Source organism: Gambusia affinis, linkage group LG06, assembly GCF_019740435.1.
Source record: "Gambusia affinis linkage group LG06, SWU_Gaff_1.0, whole genome shotgun sequence".
NCBI classification, from domain to species: domain Eukaryota; kingdom Metazoa; phylum Chordata; class Actinopteri; order Cyprinodontiformes; family Poeciliidae; genus Gambusia; species Gambusia affinis.
The window spans coordinates 16,278,776-16,294,154 of NC_057873.1; the positions used below are offsets into that span (position 1 = coordinate 16,278,776).

The 15,379-nt window shown below is 37.9% G+C and overlaps 1 protein-coding gene across 13 annotated transcripts in view; it reads left to right on the forward strand.

Moving 5' to 3' along the window:
• Positions 1 to 15,379, forward strand: part of mecom (MDS1 and EVI1 complex locus) — a 159,926-nt gene that overhangs the window by 55,856 nt on the left and 88,691 nt on the right. For all 13 annotated transcript variants that reach the window (XM_044119125.1, XM_044119113.1, XM_044119119.1 and 10 more), the window contains exon 2: positions 1,136 to 1,461. In XM_044119125.1, the coding sequence (XP_043975060.1) occupies positions 1,174 to 1,461 (288 nt within the window). In that variant the 5' untranslated portion in view covers positions 1,136 to 1,173. The remainder of the gene's footprint in view (positions 1 to 1,135; positions 1,462 to 15,379) is intronic.

Genomic DNA, 15,379 nt, shown 5'->3' on the forward strand with positions numbered 1-15,379 from the left:
GGGCCACCAACTTGTTATTGATCTATTCTACCAGTAACAGTCAGACAAGTTTGCCATGCATATGCATCTGGCGCTCTTTACTCTGGTACTAAATAAATTCCAGTACCAAGAACAAGGAACAAGGTGCACAGATCACAGATAAAGCTGTAGAGAAGTTGAAAACTTTAAAAGAAAGTACTGTCTAATCTGTCATTTGATCATTTCAATTAGAAAAATGATATATATATATATATATATATATATATATATATATATATATATATATATATATATATATATATATATATATATATATATATATATATATATATATATATATATATATATATATATATATATATATATATATATATATATATATATATATAATAATTAGAAAACTATCCAAGTGGCTCATGGTAACTCTGGAGGAGCTGCAGACATTCTTAGCTCATGTGGGAGTATCTGTTAATTGGGCAACTGCCAGTCATGCAAACTACAAACTTGGCCTTAATAGAAAATTGCTAAATGAAGCTTGCCAGAAGCCATTGAGTGGTTAGAAGCAAACATGTGTCAAAAGGTACTCCGGTCAAATGTGACTACATTTCAGCCTGTTGGCTTACATACAGAACCCTATGTGTGATGGAAAACCAACACACCACATCCCCTTTCAGCACACCACCTGAAATTATAGCATAGGCACCATTATGCTGTGGGATTTTGCTGATGGTAAAACGAATTGATCTTAATACAAAGAAACACTGAAAGGAGAGACATGTTGGAGGATTCAAAAAGGTGTTTGATTGGGGCGACGCTTCATCTTCAAGCAGGACCCTAAACATGCAGTCAGAGCTACAATGAGATGGTTTACATCAGTGGTCTCCAACGAAAGGTTGAGCGGACCGGGGGGGCGCTCCGTTGTTTCTTTACGGGGGTGGGGGGACACTAGTTTACATGATGGGTCTTAAACATCAACCCTCAGTGAGCAGTATCCTCAAACTTTTACACGTGCAACTCCCTTCAATAGACCTGAATCAAACTGCTGCATTAGTTCAATAGTCTGCAATCAAATATTACTAATGAGACAATTATTTAACTGTTGAGTGACACGTTTTAGCAGTGATGTGTCTAAACTCAGTTATTATGTCATTCACAGGCGATGGCAGTGATGACTTTGGCTTCTTTCCAAGCAACATGTTGGACAACGCATGTGGCTCCGATGGCGATCCTACACCTTCTTCAGCGCTGACAGACGATCCGCTCTCTGACGATGAGTCTTCACCTCCGTCACTTCAACAAGCAAGCATCTTTTTTCCTCAAGGCAATTTGACCATTCCTCTGGACTTTGAACTGAGAGAGTCATCAGTTCCAGGTGCAAGTCTGGGTATCTGGAGCCGCAGGAAGGTGAATATAGGAGAACGCTTTGGACCATATGAGGGGGAGCACGCCCCATGTCTCCAAGACCCTACGCAAGGCTGGGAGGTAAGAACATGCCACCATTGCATTTGTTCGTCAGTTCAAATTTTAAGTAAGAAATACATTTATGAAACGAAATGAGGGTCTGTACAGAAATTGCAAGGCCCCAACTAATATCCTGTCCATACTGCAAAGAATATTGTATGAAACAGTTTTTTCTTCCATCCACATGTAAATCAAGACATTTTTGATGCACAGGGTGCAAAGGCAGGGACAAATAGCTTTACATCAGTGCTTCTTTTACTGAAAGAATCTAAAATCACAGATATTATTTTCTGCTCTAGATCTTTTGCTTGAAAACTTTGCCAATCTCGTGTAAGTGCTCCACAGAAATATTTAAAAAAAAGTCAGGAGCGACGTGGCTAGAACCTAATAAAGTAAGAAGTCTTGTTTATTTGGTTCTTATTATATGTTTGTTTTTTTGGTTTTTTTTTGTGTCAAAGTCTACATAGTATTCTGGCTTTGCAAACTGAAGCAGTCATGAGAAATAAAAAAAATCACTTGGATAGATTTCATGAATCCAGGTTAAAGAAATTTGTACTTGTAATAGTGTGTTTTAAACTTTACTGCTAGTATAAACATGAACATTTCAGCCACATTCTTTTTCTGCATTGGCAGTAGCTTGTTTCTGACAAAAAGGGGTTTTCCTTGGCCAGCATACAGTTGTAGCTTTCACATAGGTTCTCCTTTTATTTCCTCCCATGTCGTCATGTTCACATTTAGCACAGTAACCACAAGGCTGTTGCAGTCGTTTGTTGCCCAGTGAGGTAATGTTAGCTCAGAAAGAAAGAGAGTTGAGGTTGTGCTCTTAGCTCAATTAAAATGAAAAGCCATAAAGCTCTCCTTCGTCCCGGTTAGGGACCCAGTGCGACCATTGCCAAATCACATATTGGTCAGTGGGCACAGAAAAAAAAAAAATCGAAGGCAGGGTCACCGGACAAGGTCAAAAGGTTAGACGCCGGCCCTGTCCGTGTCAAGCTTACTTGGTTTTATGGAGTGGCGAGAGGGGGGCTGGCAGAACACCGGCCTCATTTACTCCCCCTGAATAGATCTTTCCTAATTGAGACGAGATGGGTTCACGTTTGGTGCTTTTTCTCTTTGGAGACACTCATAAAGGATAGCTGTCCATGCAGAAGACAAAGTAAGAAGTCAAATGTTTCTTTGAGAAGATGTTTCAACATAACTGCCCCTCCTTATTCTTGTTTTTAGCACACATGCAATTTGAGTAATTCGTGAAGTGGTATTAGCTTGGTAATAATAAATGTACCTCTTTTTATTCTTTGTGCAATTTATTCCATATTTATTAGCTGATACATGTGGCATAACATACAAATGTCTTTTTAATAATAGTATGCACAAACTTTCTATTTTATTCAGTTTATATGAGATTTGTTGTAGAATTGTTATGTCCTGTCCATACAGACTTAGAACTGCTTGAACAAGTCCTTTAAATTATTACTTTTTTCCCTGGGAAGAATAAAAAAGGGGTTTTATGAATTTTTATCCTGTTGTAATTTATGTGGATCCTGAATAATAATATGTATTTAAAAGGCTTTGACGTGTGTGCGTGTGCATACATGTGTGTCCGTATGTGAGTGAGGGTGTATAGTGGGGGCAAATGGGGAAAGATAGAATCCTGGCGAGGCAGCACTGTATCACAGTGTTTAATTACCATCCTGACAGCAAGCAATAACTCTTTCCATTAAGTAAATAAGTTGTAAAGAATTTATGATGAAATGCCACATTATTCAGAATGGATATTCAGTGATGACATCCCTCTGCATTAAATATGGTAAATGCCATTAAGGCCTGGTGAACCACCCCACCCCCACCCTCTTCTCCCATGGCCGCTCCGTAAGCACTTGCTCAGCCCCCCTCCCGCCTGCAACGCGTCAATATGCCAATAACCTTACGAAGGGTCTGTAAAAACAAAATTGATTTGGTAAATGTGAGTGAAGACAGATATGTTTGCTTTCATCATCAATTCTATGCGGCGCAGCACGGTGATGTCACCAGCCTGGGAGCGATAAAGTGGCGCGCCCACCTGGAGCCTTTGATGTAGTGCCCTGTGCAGGCCGAGCCAGTGATGACAGACAAAGGGAAGTTTGTCACCATGGAGGCCACCGGTCCTCAGCGCCATCACCATAAATTTAGGAGCTTTATTCATAAAGGGGACGAGTGAGTTATGGCATCCGTGATGCTTTATGAATACAGGAATGGTGACTTATGGGAAAGATAGCTTCTGTAAATAAGGGGTGGAGAGGCAGCTGTGAGGGGTCTGTCAAGCTCTCCTGCACTGTGGCATGCAGAAATGAAGTGCTGAGCATGCCAAAGACTGCACACTGTGGAGTGAAAGTTGGCATATGTTGTGTGTCTGCTTCTGGACAACGACAAATACTTATATATACCTATATTATATATATATATATATATATATATATATATATATATATATATATATATATATATATATATATATGTGTGTGTGTGTGTGTGTGGAGGTGTGCGTGTGTGTGTGTGTGTGTGCAAAAATTAAAGCAGGCTTGGCAAGTTTAAAGTTAAAGTTGTAGTAGCCAGACCACCCTATCAATGTTGTATTGCCACTGTGAAGAAACTACTATCAATAGCTGCTTCCAGATACCTGATTAGACAGATGGTAAAAAACATTTGAGAAACTGCAAAACACCTGTAGTAACTCTGGTTTCCATTTGCATAGAAAGACCCAAACTAAGCTCTATAAAACTATATGAACAAGTTAGAGAGGTCTATCCTATGAACTGATTCATACACTAAAAAGAACATCACGCATACAGTGAAGCATGGCAGTTGATAAGTTATGCCTTGGAACAACTTTGTTTTATCTGGCATAAGAAAGCTGCAATGTGTGGAGGGTAAGGTGGAGTTTATTCATGCCTTCTGTGAGGAAGCTGTAGCTTAGTATCACTAAACCTTCAAACAGAACAACTGTCTAATTTTTCGAGAGCAGAAGTTAAAAAAATTATGTGATGTTTTATTCAAAGAGAGCCCTTGTAATGTTAGTTTTGCTGTGTTTAAAAGTGTTGATTTTGATTTGCGGACAGTGAACCTCTTCAAGTTTGCACATTTTGCCTAATGCAATGGCTTTCAGTGATATCTGTAAGTATGAAGACTACCCTGCTAAATTGACTACATGTGTAATCTGGAAAAACAACAGCTTATAAATGATTACCAAAACACCTCATAAAAAATAAATGTATTCTAATTTTCAGCTTTAAATCTCTGTATAAAATATAGTTTGGTGATGACATTTGAGTAAATCACATTTGGAAGGTAATGACCCATTTTATGAAATAACCTTGGCTTTGATTTATATTTATTAACTCAAATGGATTAAAACTAGTATAAGTTACCTTTTTTAAACCAAAAAAAAGAATAAAAAAGAACCATAAACACAAATAATTGCTATTATCAGGGTTGGGACATGATGGCCTACACCACTTAGCATATTTGCATGTGTTTCTTCTTAATGCCTGGATTCCCACTAGTCCATATTCTGCTGCCCCTTTCTCTTTCAGTCGTTGAGACACATTGAAATTCAAACTCCATTTGTGTCTATCCTCTTCTCAAGGAGCAGCAACAATAGGACGGGGAGTCTGAGTGCAGGAGAGAGCTATCCAGCACTGAATGAGTATTTGGGTTCACCCCAAACTTGCAACCCCATGGGATGGGTTTAGAAAGCTGGGTGCCTCCTGCTGTAAGGGGGCGATGGGTGGAGCAGGTTAGGCATATGAGAAGGGATGGGTTGGTGGGACAGGGGAGCGCCGGGTCTTTGTGCACCTCTTGAGTGAGAAGCAGAGGTTGAGGCGATAGCGCTGGTGGTAATGGTGGTGGGGAGGTGGTGAAGGAGATTAGCACTGATTGTGAATGGATGTAGAGGATTAGTCGGCTGGGCAGGGCCTATTCTGGCTCTGGCTGTCTTCTCAACCTCCTAGCCTTGAGAGGATAGGAGGGTGGAAGGAGGTGCAGTGGCAGATGCTTGACCAAGAGGAGACTTATCTTTTCAGTTACCACTGACCAAAAACTTTGAGTTTCCATAAATCAACATAAAAGTACAAATACTTCTAAATTTATACTAGTGACTTAAAAAAAAAAAACTAGTTTTGAGATGATAATAAAGTCAAACTTTGTGTGATGAAACTATCCCTCACATCACATTTTATCAGTTTAAGGTGTCCTAATGTATTTTACTGCTTTTGCCGTATACACCGTCATCACATGCACTTGCAACAGTCTTCTATGCATGTATGAGTGTGAGAGTGTTGAAGGTGGGCGTTTTGAGTGGGCGTACTTTTGTGCATGGATAAGCCGCTGTCCTGAATGAATGCAGATGTCTCTGGCTCGCTGTCCGCCTGTCCCCTGTACACTGATGGCCCGTCACCTCTCTCTGTCACTGGAAGAAAGAGCCACTCTCAGTCTCGGCCAAAAGCCCCCTCTCTAATCCTTCAGACCCCACTACCTCCCCGTTCACTGTCAGCATAGATGGTCCTGCCCACAGCAGCGCTTAGAAAGACAGGCAGTAGGGATGAACCTCTCTGTCACTCATGCAGTCTCTGAATGGACACACATCCTCACTTTTTCACACACGCAGACGGACATAGACCTTTCAGAAATTCAAAGTGGAAAAGTCTTGCATCTATAAACACCTTGTGAATGCCTGTTGTCAAATGGGCTGTGGCACAGGAACACTGTGGGAAACTCGTGAGAAGGGAACAAAGTGAGAGTCCATGGGTAATCATGAAGGAGCAGTTTATAATACACACTTTGTTGTCATTGGCACCAAATTAATCACAACACAGACAAATGAACTCAAATCTTGTTGAGCTGCGCAGGGAACATGTATTTGTTAATAACATCATCAATTCATTACATTACTATGTCTTTGAGCTCTTTGTCCACAACCTAATTCTGGACTTATTTCAATGATTTATCTAATATTTTCATCATCATTTGAGGAACATTTGTTTCACAATTACCTTTAAAAACAAATGCAGGGAGAACTCACATTAAGTATTAGAGTTGGTGTTTATGAGGATCTTTTAAATACAATATTGCCAATCTTAGAAAATCTTTTAATTCAAGTGCCATTTAAAGAGGTTTTTCCCCAGAATTTTTAGTGAAACCACATAATCACATAAACTGTGCTGAGCTGATGTGGTCCAAAAACCTCACTCAATGTTTATTTTGCTACACTATTTGCAGTTTTCCCTCAAAAGATAGTAGTTACCACTGTTAATAATATCACTGTTGAGCAGAAATGATAGGTTCTTTCATCTGGACAAATTAGACTGAGCTGCTTCTCTACACACTCATCTGAATTGATATGAATCAGTTAAGCTTCATTTCTCTTAGCTGTAGACTTGCATCTAGAGTTGTACTTTTTAACACTATTGCATTTTTCTGATCAACTCTGTGACAATCGTGTATTGAAGAGTTTAGTCAATAAAGAGTAATCATCAACTCATTGCTTGTAAGTGCATGTATTATATTTTTTAATCTGCTAAACTGCCAAAGCCGCCATGGTCTGTTAATTTTGTGCAGAAGAGTATACATCATCATCTTTATTAAAACTACTCCAGAAATGTCGTCTGTCATGTATCTGCTTTTGTCTATGAGGAAGATGAACTCCAAGTCCACTGTGACTGAAGCTTGATTCCTGTGGATGGGAGTGATGCTCATTGAAACCCCAAAGACAAAAAAAGCTGGGGATCCATCTCTATGCCCCTCAATTGACTGATAATCCCTTTCTTCGGGTTAATCTGTTGTTTGTTGGTGTTGTTTGAGGATTGAGGCTGTCTGTTTGTGTGTGTAGAGGGGTAGTGACATCCTAATCTCATGTGAGATGAGGCATATACTAGAAGAGGCGTCATGTGAAGCTTCTCCTGTAACTAAACTCCCACACTGTTCAGAAACATTTCTAATTAAAGCAAAGTATAAAATAAATTACAAATAACTTTTCGTTTCCTTCTTGCCTCATCCTCTGTCTTCTTTCCCTTCCCTTTTTTTCTCAACTCATTCAGTGTCTGGGATCTCAGCGGGAAGGGGAAACTAGATTAACTAACTGAACAAAGTCAGAGTGAATTGCAGGAGGACAAAGGCAGGCATGAGTGGGGGCCATGCCAGTCGGAAGGTGAAGCCAGAACCACAATACCAGGTGAAAGGGTTATTCTTAGGGGTCTGACCAGGCAGGGCAAAGGTTATTGGTCCTATTAGATCTTAAATGAATGCAAGGAGTTGTTTGATGGAAAAAAGAGGGTTAAAGAAAGGTTTTCAAAATATAGAGTAGATACTCAGGATATGGCTTAACTTTATGCCATATTTATTATGTATTGTCCAGGCATATAGTGCCAATTTCTACCAAAATAAATCATTTATGTTAACTTAAGTTGTTATTAAAATGCTATATATAAAAAATCTAACTTAAAATAACTTTGTCTTTGTAATTTAGAATCTTGAAATTGGGCCTCTGTCTTTATAAAAACTTTGAGTTTCAGGAACTTCACTTTTCTATCAACCCTTTAACAATGTTTTTACCAGTGTTGCACGGAGAAGTAGCTTGTGCAATGAGCGCTGACGACAGCAGTTCCACCAGGTGTTTGCTAATTATTGCTGGCTAGTCTAACGGAGCTGAGTGGGAGAGTTGCGGGGGATAGCTGATCTGTGAGGGGGAAGTTTGGAAACCGCTGGTCCCATGAGGAGCGGCACCTTGAAGACAGTGTTAGGTTCATCAAGGCAGTTTGCACAGCTGAGTGGTTGCCAATTAAAGGATTTCTCAAACGTGCATGAAATAATCAAAGGAGCACTCGAGGTATATTTTTGATGAGCGGATATCATTTTAACATTATGTAAAGCTAAAAAAAGTTGATTCCACATAATGCTTTCTCTTTAATCATCGGAAAGGAGGAGGATTTGATCAGAGCTGCATTGCTCAATAACCCAATGACACATGTCTAGACAGCTACAGATATACCAGAGTTTATATGCAGGTGCACTGACTCATCGTCAGGATATAAAAGCTACTGCCTCGTGACACACATTTATATTATTTTTCTGGAGCTGTTACAGCCCACTGAATACTCAGAAAGGAGAAGGAAGCCCCAAAGACACTGTCAAATCACTTATTTTAAAACTGTTTTTTTTTCCCCTTTTTAGTGGCAATTCTAAAGAAACAAGTGAAAGGAAAATTTTGAGAAAAAAAGTCCCCTATCTGTAATGTAATGATAAAAAATAAATTTTCCAAGACTTAAATGTTTCTGCTGCTGCCCATAAAATAAATAAATAAAACACTCATAGCTGTTCTCGCATCTAAAACCTAACAAGAAAAACTTTGTGTTAAAGAAATCTAAATATAATTTTATTAACATACAACAGTGCTGTTAATAAATGGAGCAGCATGAGATAATGTGGGGAAAAAAAGAGTAATTGTTTTGTCTTAGCAAGTTCAAGTCAGAAGTTTGCTTACACTCATGGACACATATCAGACTTTAATGTATGACTTTTCTACATGTTGAACTATGCTTCATTTACGGTAGTGTATAATTATGCCAGTTTAAACATGGTAAACATGCAAATGAATTAGTAGTCTACAAGATTACTAAGTATTTCTGGGTAAAGATGAGTCAGCTATTAAAAAGTTAAGCCTGGAAATTAAAAGTATGACAGGAATATATGACAGACGAAATATGTGAGGCTGAAATGAACTAAAAGTATAATTTTATCAAGCTACGGGACAGAAAAGTTTCATCAATAAGTTAATAAATGAATTGATAATAAAGTTAATATACAAATAAGAAAATGGTTAAGTGAGTAGGAATATAAATACATTTCTTCAATTCAAAATCAATCTCACCTAGTATATCGGTGTATTTTCTCAATGTACACAACACACACCTATGTAGTGAACCACATTGATTTCGTTCACATAAGCACACATTGGCACACACAGACTTTGCCCCCTACACTTCTCTCCAGGCTCTCCAACTTCCTCCCACAATCGAATAACATGACTGATAGGTCAATTGTTGTCTCTAAATTCTCCTTAGGTGTGTGTGTGTGTATGGTTGTTTGTCTCTGTGTTGCCTTGCAATGGACTGGTGACCTGTATGGGGTGTACCCAATGACTGCCATAAATAAGCACCAGTATACCTTGCGACTGTCTAAGAATAAGACATATGGAGTCTTATTCATGTTTAAACTGCATTGTTTGGTTTCATGTACTTTTTAGTGATACAGATTGATGAAGTATGATTCAGTCCAGAATAAAACCAGTAAGATTTCAGCAACTGGAGAGTTAAGATGGAAAATACTAAGAGACAAGTACGCCCTCTGTTCCTTGTTAGCAAAATGGCAGAAAACTACTAGCCTATTCTCGTCAATAAAATCCACCAAGAGGAAGCTGAAAAGGTCTGCTGATGCTATCTATCAACTGCCTTCCTTAACATTTGTTGTATATTACGTTGTACATGAGCTCACATTTTCCTCCAGCAATCTCTGAGACATGGTAGAATTCATTCTAAATTTTACGATGCTAAGCTAACCAGATCCTGCTGCAGCAAACCAGTCTCAAACCATGACACATCCAGCTCAAAGCCATACCATTGGTGCAAGGTTCTTTGTGTTTATTTGATAGAGCCAATGTTTGCACACTTCATACTTGTTTCTTTCTGGTTGTTTACAGGCGTGCACTTTCACATTAACAGTAGTAAGAACACTGCAGTAGGTGCTGTGATAACATTTTAGGGTTTTGGGGTCTGGTCTCCAGGTGAACTAGCTTGGAGGGCCAGATGTTGGCATGTTAGCAGTTGCTTTGAATCTACTGAGACTTTTTTTCCATAAAGAGGTATGGCTGGTTTCCAGTTCTACTGCAAACTCTTCAAATCCCTAACCAGACTTAAAAACATTTTGGATCTCACCCGGGTGCTCACTCTCACTTCAACAGTCACACCAATCTAAAGTTAAGTTTTAACAGGCCAAACCCCTTAAGAAATTAGAATAAATATGTTTGGCCATATCCATGTCTGTTTGTGAATTTAGAATGAGCTGGTAATCAAGTAAACAAGCAAATAAGAATATGGTTAAGTAACTGAATAGGAAAATAAATAAGTTTCTTCAATTCAAAATCAATCTTTGCCTATTGAATTGGTGTGTTTTCTCAATTTACAAAACACACACCTCTGGTGAACCACATTGATTTTGTTCACATAAGCACATAGCAGCACACTCAGACTTTGCCCCCTGCACTCTGCTCACGCTGGAGTGAAAATGAGGGGACCCCTAAACGGCTTACAGGAAGCAGAGGTGATGAATTCCGTGTGCTGGGCCAGAGAGCCCGGCTAATAGATACCTTATCTAGGGGGATTGATAGGGGAAGGGCCTTCTCTTTAAACACACTGTTGATTGTTCCCAAATGTCTTCCCAATGGGGCAGGTCAGAAAGCAGTAGAGAATGCCACTCGGGGCAGAGCTGATGGATTTTTATTGGTCCAGTTTGAGAAAACGAAGAGGGGAAAGGCCACTTTGTCCTGGCTTTGCTGCCCCTTTTTCTGCTAGTGCTTAACTACCAGTCAGATCACATTACCTAGGCAGTAAATCTGAGCAATGCTTAACACAAATAATCAAGAGCTAATATTACCGTACCAAACCACTTTTCTCTGTTTGTATGATCAGAGTTGTGCAAAGAGGGACTGTCCTGTTAGCCTCTGGCAGATGTCCCCTCACACCATCATTCTTCTACTTGTAAAATCTTAACCTCCATCATTGTATCTAGTAGTGGGAATCTCTTTGTGCGGACCTTGTGTCACATTGTTCTGGAGTAATATCTGTATTGTGTCTTTGAGCAGGAGTTCAAAGGGTAATGGGATGGTATGGTTTGGCTCGAAAGCTTGTTACCGGGTAAAACGTCAGGAACACATGCCAGGCAGTATTCATCATAGCAGCACAGTACCTCTTTTCCAGTTAAACTGAATTGCTGCTCCAATTAAACATGATCAGGTCCAAAACCAGAACTGGGAGCTTCCAGCACCAAGGAGAGTGAAAGCAGAGGCCAAGATGGCAGTAATGAGGTCTTAACCTCAACTTCATTCTATGTCATAATGCTTTAATATGGGCCATATGATAGGCCGGTGTGCACTCATCTGGTATTGGAAAATCAATATGAGCTTTGCCTGCCCATTTTCTAAAGATAATGGAATAACACAGTGTAGAAAGTTAAAGAGGCTGTTCAAGAGAAATTGACTGGTAAAAAAGATCAAGCTAAATATTTGATCCTATGCATAATTCTTCCAAATGGTAAGCAATTTTGACGCTTTCCTTTTCCAAAAGTGTTATGAACAAAAATCAGGGGAAAAAATCCGGAAGAATAACATAACATCTTTTGGTTGTACTCTAACAAAAGTAGTAGATTTTAAAGTCAAAGCAATATTTCATTAAAAAAAGTGGAAAATGATGAAATAAGTAAATATAAAAATAAAAAATATGTTTCTGTTTCAACCCAGTTTCTATTGTTAGAATAAACTCCTTTAAGAAGTTAGTGTAGTTTTTGTTATTTAATTTTTTGAGATTAAGACTTAATTTGGTACAAGTTGCAAAATTTTAGAAGTTCATAGCAAATGAGGAGTTCAACAACTAATAGGAGCTAATGCTAATGCCAACTCTTCAAGTAATAATTGAGCAACAATAAACTTCAAAAGTAACATAAGTGTCATAAGGTTCAGGGGGCCCCATAAACCTTATGACAGAGAAGCTGACAAAGTTAATACAACAGAGGACTGCTGTCACTGGAGCAACAAGTGGCAGGTTCTCTTCAGAGTCAAGACAATCTCTATTTGTCACAGAGGAAGTCTGAGAAACCTGGATCTGCCATTATAATTATATTCATTGGCAGGAAACTTAGGTATTATATCTTAAAATAATACCTTTGACAAAAAATGAAAAAATAAAAAATGGAATGGAACAAATGTGCGAACATTTAACAGAAAAGAAAGGGGACATTGCAAGAGAAGCAAGGAGATTAAGAGACCAGAAAAAACAAACAAAAAAAAAAAAAAAACATTTAAACATGGACTAGGAAATCAATTAGAAAGTAAAATGAACTAAAATTTTCTAAAAGATTTTATTAAGAAGGGCAATAATGAAAAGATGAGTGTCAATTACAAGTGTCAGATTTTGTGAGATAAAACAATAAATCTGTTTCTGCATATAAAGAAATGTAACAATTATGTTAAAACTATGCAACATTAAATATAGTGATATTCTGTTGAGTATGTTTTAAGTATTTATGTACCGTATGTTTGTGTATTTGACAAATGTTTGTTGTAGTCTTCTGAGGTAAATAGCTAATATTCTCTCTATGTGAACAGGGAGCAAATATTATATATTAAATTTCTTCCTGCTCCTTTTCATTCATTATTTCTTTTAGTTGTTACATTAATCATTTGCATGTATTACTGAATGAATTAAAAGAAAAAAAGGAAATGGAAATATTTATGTATAGTTATAAATTACTTTTAGGATTAGTAGTAGTTTAGTTTTCCTAAACACACAATGATCTTCAGGATGCAGTACATAAAAATTTATGAAGTTCATACCACTGTAAATGTTTGTTGGTAAATGGGAGTCACATTTCTTGCAACACAGGTAACATATTTTTCCAAAACTAGTCAGAGAAAATACTGCCACAAGATAAAAAGCTAATTAAAAAAGATTTCTGAATTTCTGACTGGACAATCAGCATTCCAGGCTCAGGAAGGTAAAAACTGCTGATTGTAATTAACAAAAAAATAAATAAAAATTGGGTTAAAATTAATTGCCCAGAAAAAAGGGTAAAATTATCTTTGTTTTAATTATCTACAAAATTTAAGCTATACCCATTGATACGTTAATTATTATAGTATAGCATTTAGAAACCTTCTGGTTTGAAGCAAATATAATTTTCAGTAATGCATGTACACTTTCATTTATGATCTAATTATTTTGGTTACACCATCTATGATCATACTTCTAACATAATGGTTAAACATGATTTTCATCTGAGCCCCATGACTTTATAACTGTGCAATTAAAAGCAAGTTTTTTGTTGTGCCCTGTTTAACACTAACTGCCCCTCAGTGAACAGTGTGTTTGAAGGTCATATTTCACATTAGTCTGGCTCTCATACTTAATGGGGTTAATTATGTTGGCAATAACCTCGGATCACATCCCAGTCAATAAGTGTTTTCTAATTGCTTTCAGGATGCATAATAATAATGTAGTCCATCAGTTTCTGTCACCACTTAATAACTGTGGGGAGTGTTAAATTATATGTAGGATAAACATGAATTATTTTTTGAAAAATTACAGATCATGTTTCTTCACAGAGCACATATATATATTTTTTTCAATCTACCAGCTTATGTACCAGTTTCTTTTTACCCATAAATGATGTAGTGAGAATTCAGTGGTGAATTTTATTGGACTAGTGTTAAGAAGCAGCATGTGGCTTTTGTTCTGGTCATAAGATTACATGCAGTCATTGTAGATATGGATATAGTATTTTGGCTAGATACCACACGAACCCACCAAGCACATTTGAAAGATTCTTTTCATGATCAGTGACTGGTCCAAACTTTAACTCTGCTGTGTGTCATTCAATGGAGGACGGGGGCCAGATCTCGGTTGACTGTCTTTTATTTTGTTAGTTTGAGATATCAAAAATAAAGAGCAGTGAACAATCCACACAATCTTCTCCAAAATCTGGTCTCTTTGCAAGAAACTAACATCAAAAATAAAGAAATATTAGGAAAATCAAACAGACAACCAGGAACAACCCACCACAGCTGCATGAAATCTAGCTATCATAACTCACAGTTTCAGCCTGTATGTACAATGTTAACTAAATGTGAAGAAGAGGAAATCTCCAATAGGTCCAAAGTTTGTACCAAATTCTTGATTTTTTTTTTTAAATCAGTGAAAGTATAAGTTATGAATTTGATGTACTTTAAGAAATTTTGTATTTTATGAAATGATGGACACCTGCTTCTTAACAAATCTGTGTATACATGGCAACATATTCTCTATTTGGAATATCGAGATTATGGATTGTGTTTTCTTTCTTTAGAAGTGCAGAATAGAAGTACTTTTAATTCCAATCATAGGATTGACTTGGAAAATAAGACATTTGCAATAGGGAGGGCAGACCAAAACAAATAAAGCCAGGAAAACGAGACAACTAAATAGGGTTAAAAAAAGACTGTTAGAAGGCAATAGAGCAGACAAAAAAAGCCAAAAATTAGACTGAAGAGTAAAGAGTAGGACAATCATTATTAATGAGAACGAGATGAAAAAAGGTGAAATGAAGAGAGGGGAAAGGTGTTCTTTTTCTGAAACACAGATCTCTATATGGAGAGTTCCCAAGTGTCCCGCAGGAAACCCTAATAGGATTTTCAAGGCTGCAGCAGGTAGTCCGTGAGGGAACTTTGTTCATGTGAGCTTACAGATGAGGGTTGACACAGACACGGCACTCTGGGAGTTGGTCGCTCCCTCCTCATCTGCCTGTGATGTCAGCACCAATCCGTCACAAAGGATTTCTCCCTATGAAACTTAGTGGCCATTTCTGACATCTCCAACTTACTAATTGTAGTCTCTAGCTCTGTGAAGTCCTAACGAGTTAGTGTCTTCAAACGTATGAGAAAAACTTCCAGAATCAGTTTCTGGGCTGGATTAGAATCTGTCAGTAAGTGTGGAAAGGGGAGGATCCCAAGGAAGATTCTTACAGCATGTTTTTCTCCTTCAATTCTTCCTTCTCACCAGACCAGATTATTGCAACTTCCATTCGCGCAAAACCACTTTATGACATGCATTGTAACGTCTTTAGAGCACTGGGCAGCTTTGACTGGGCTGTGCCATGCTTCTCT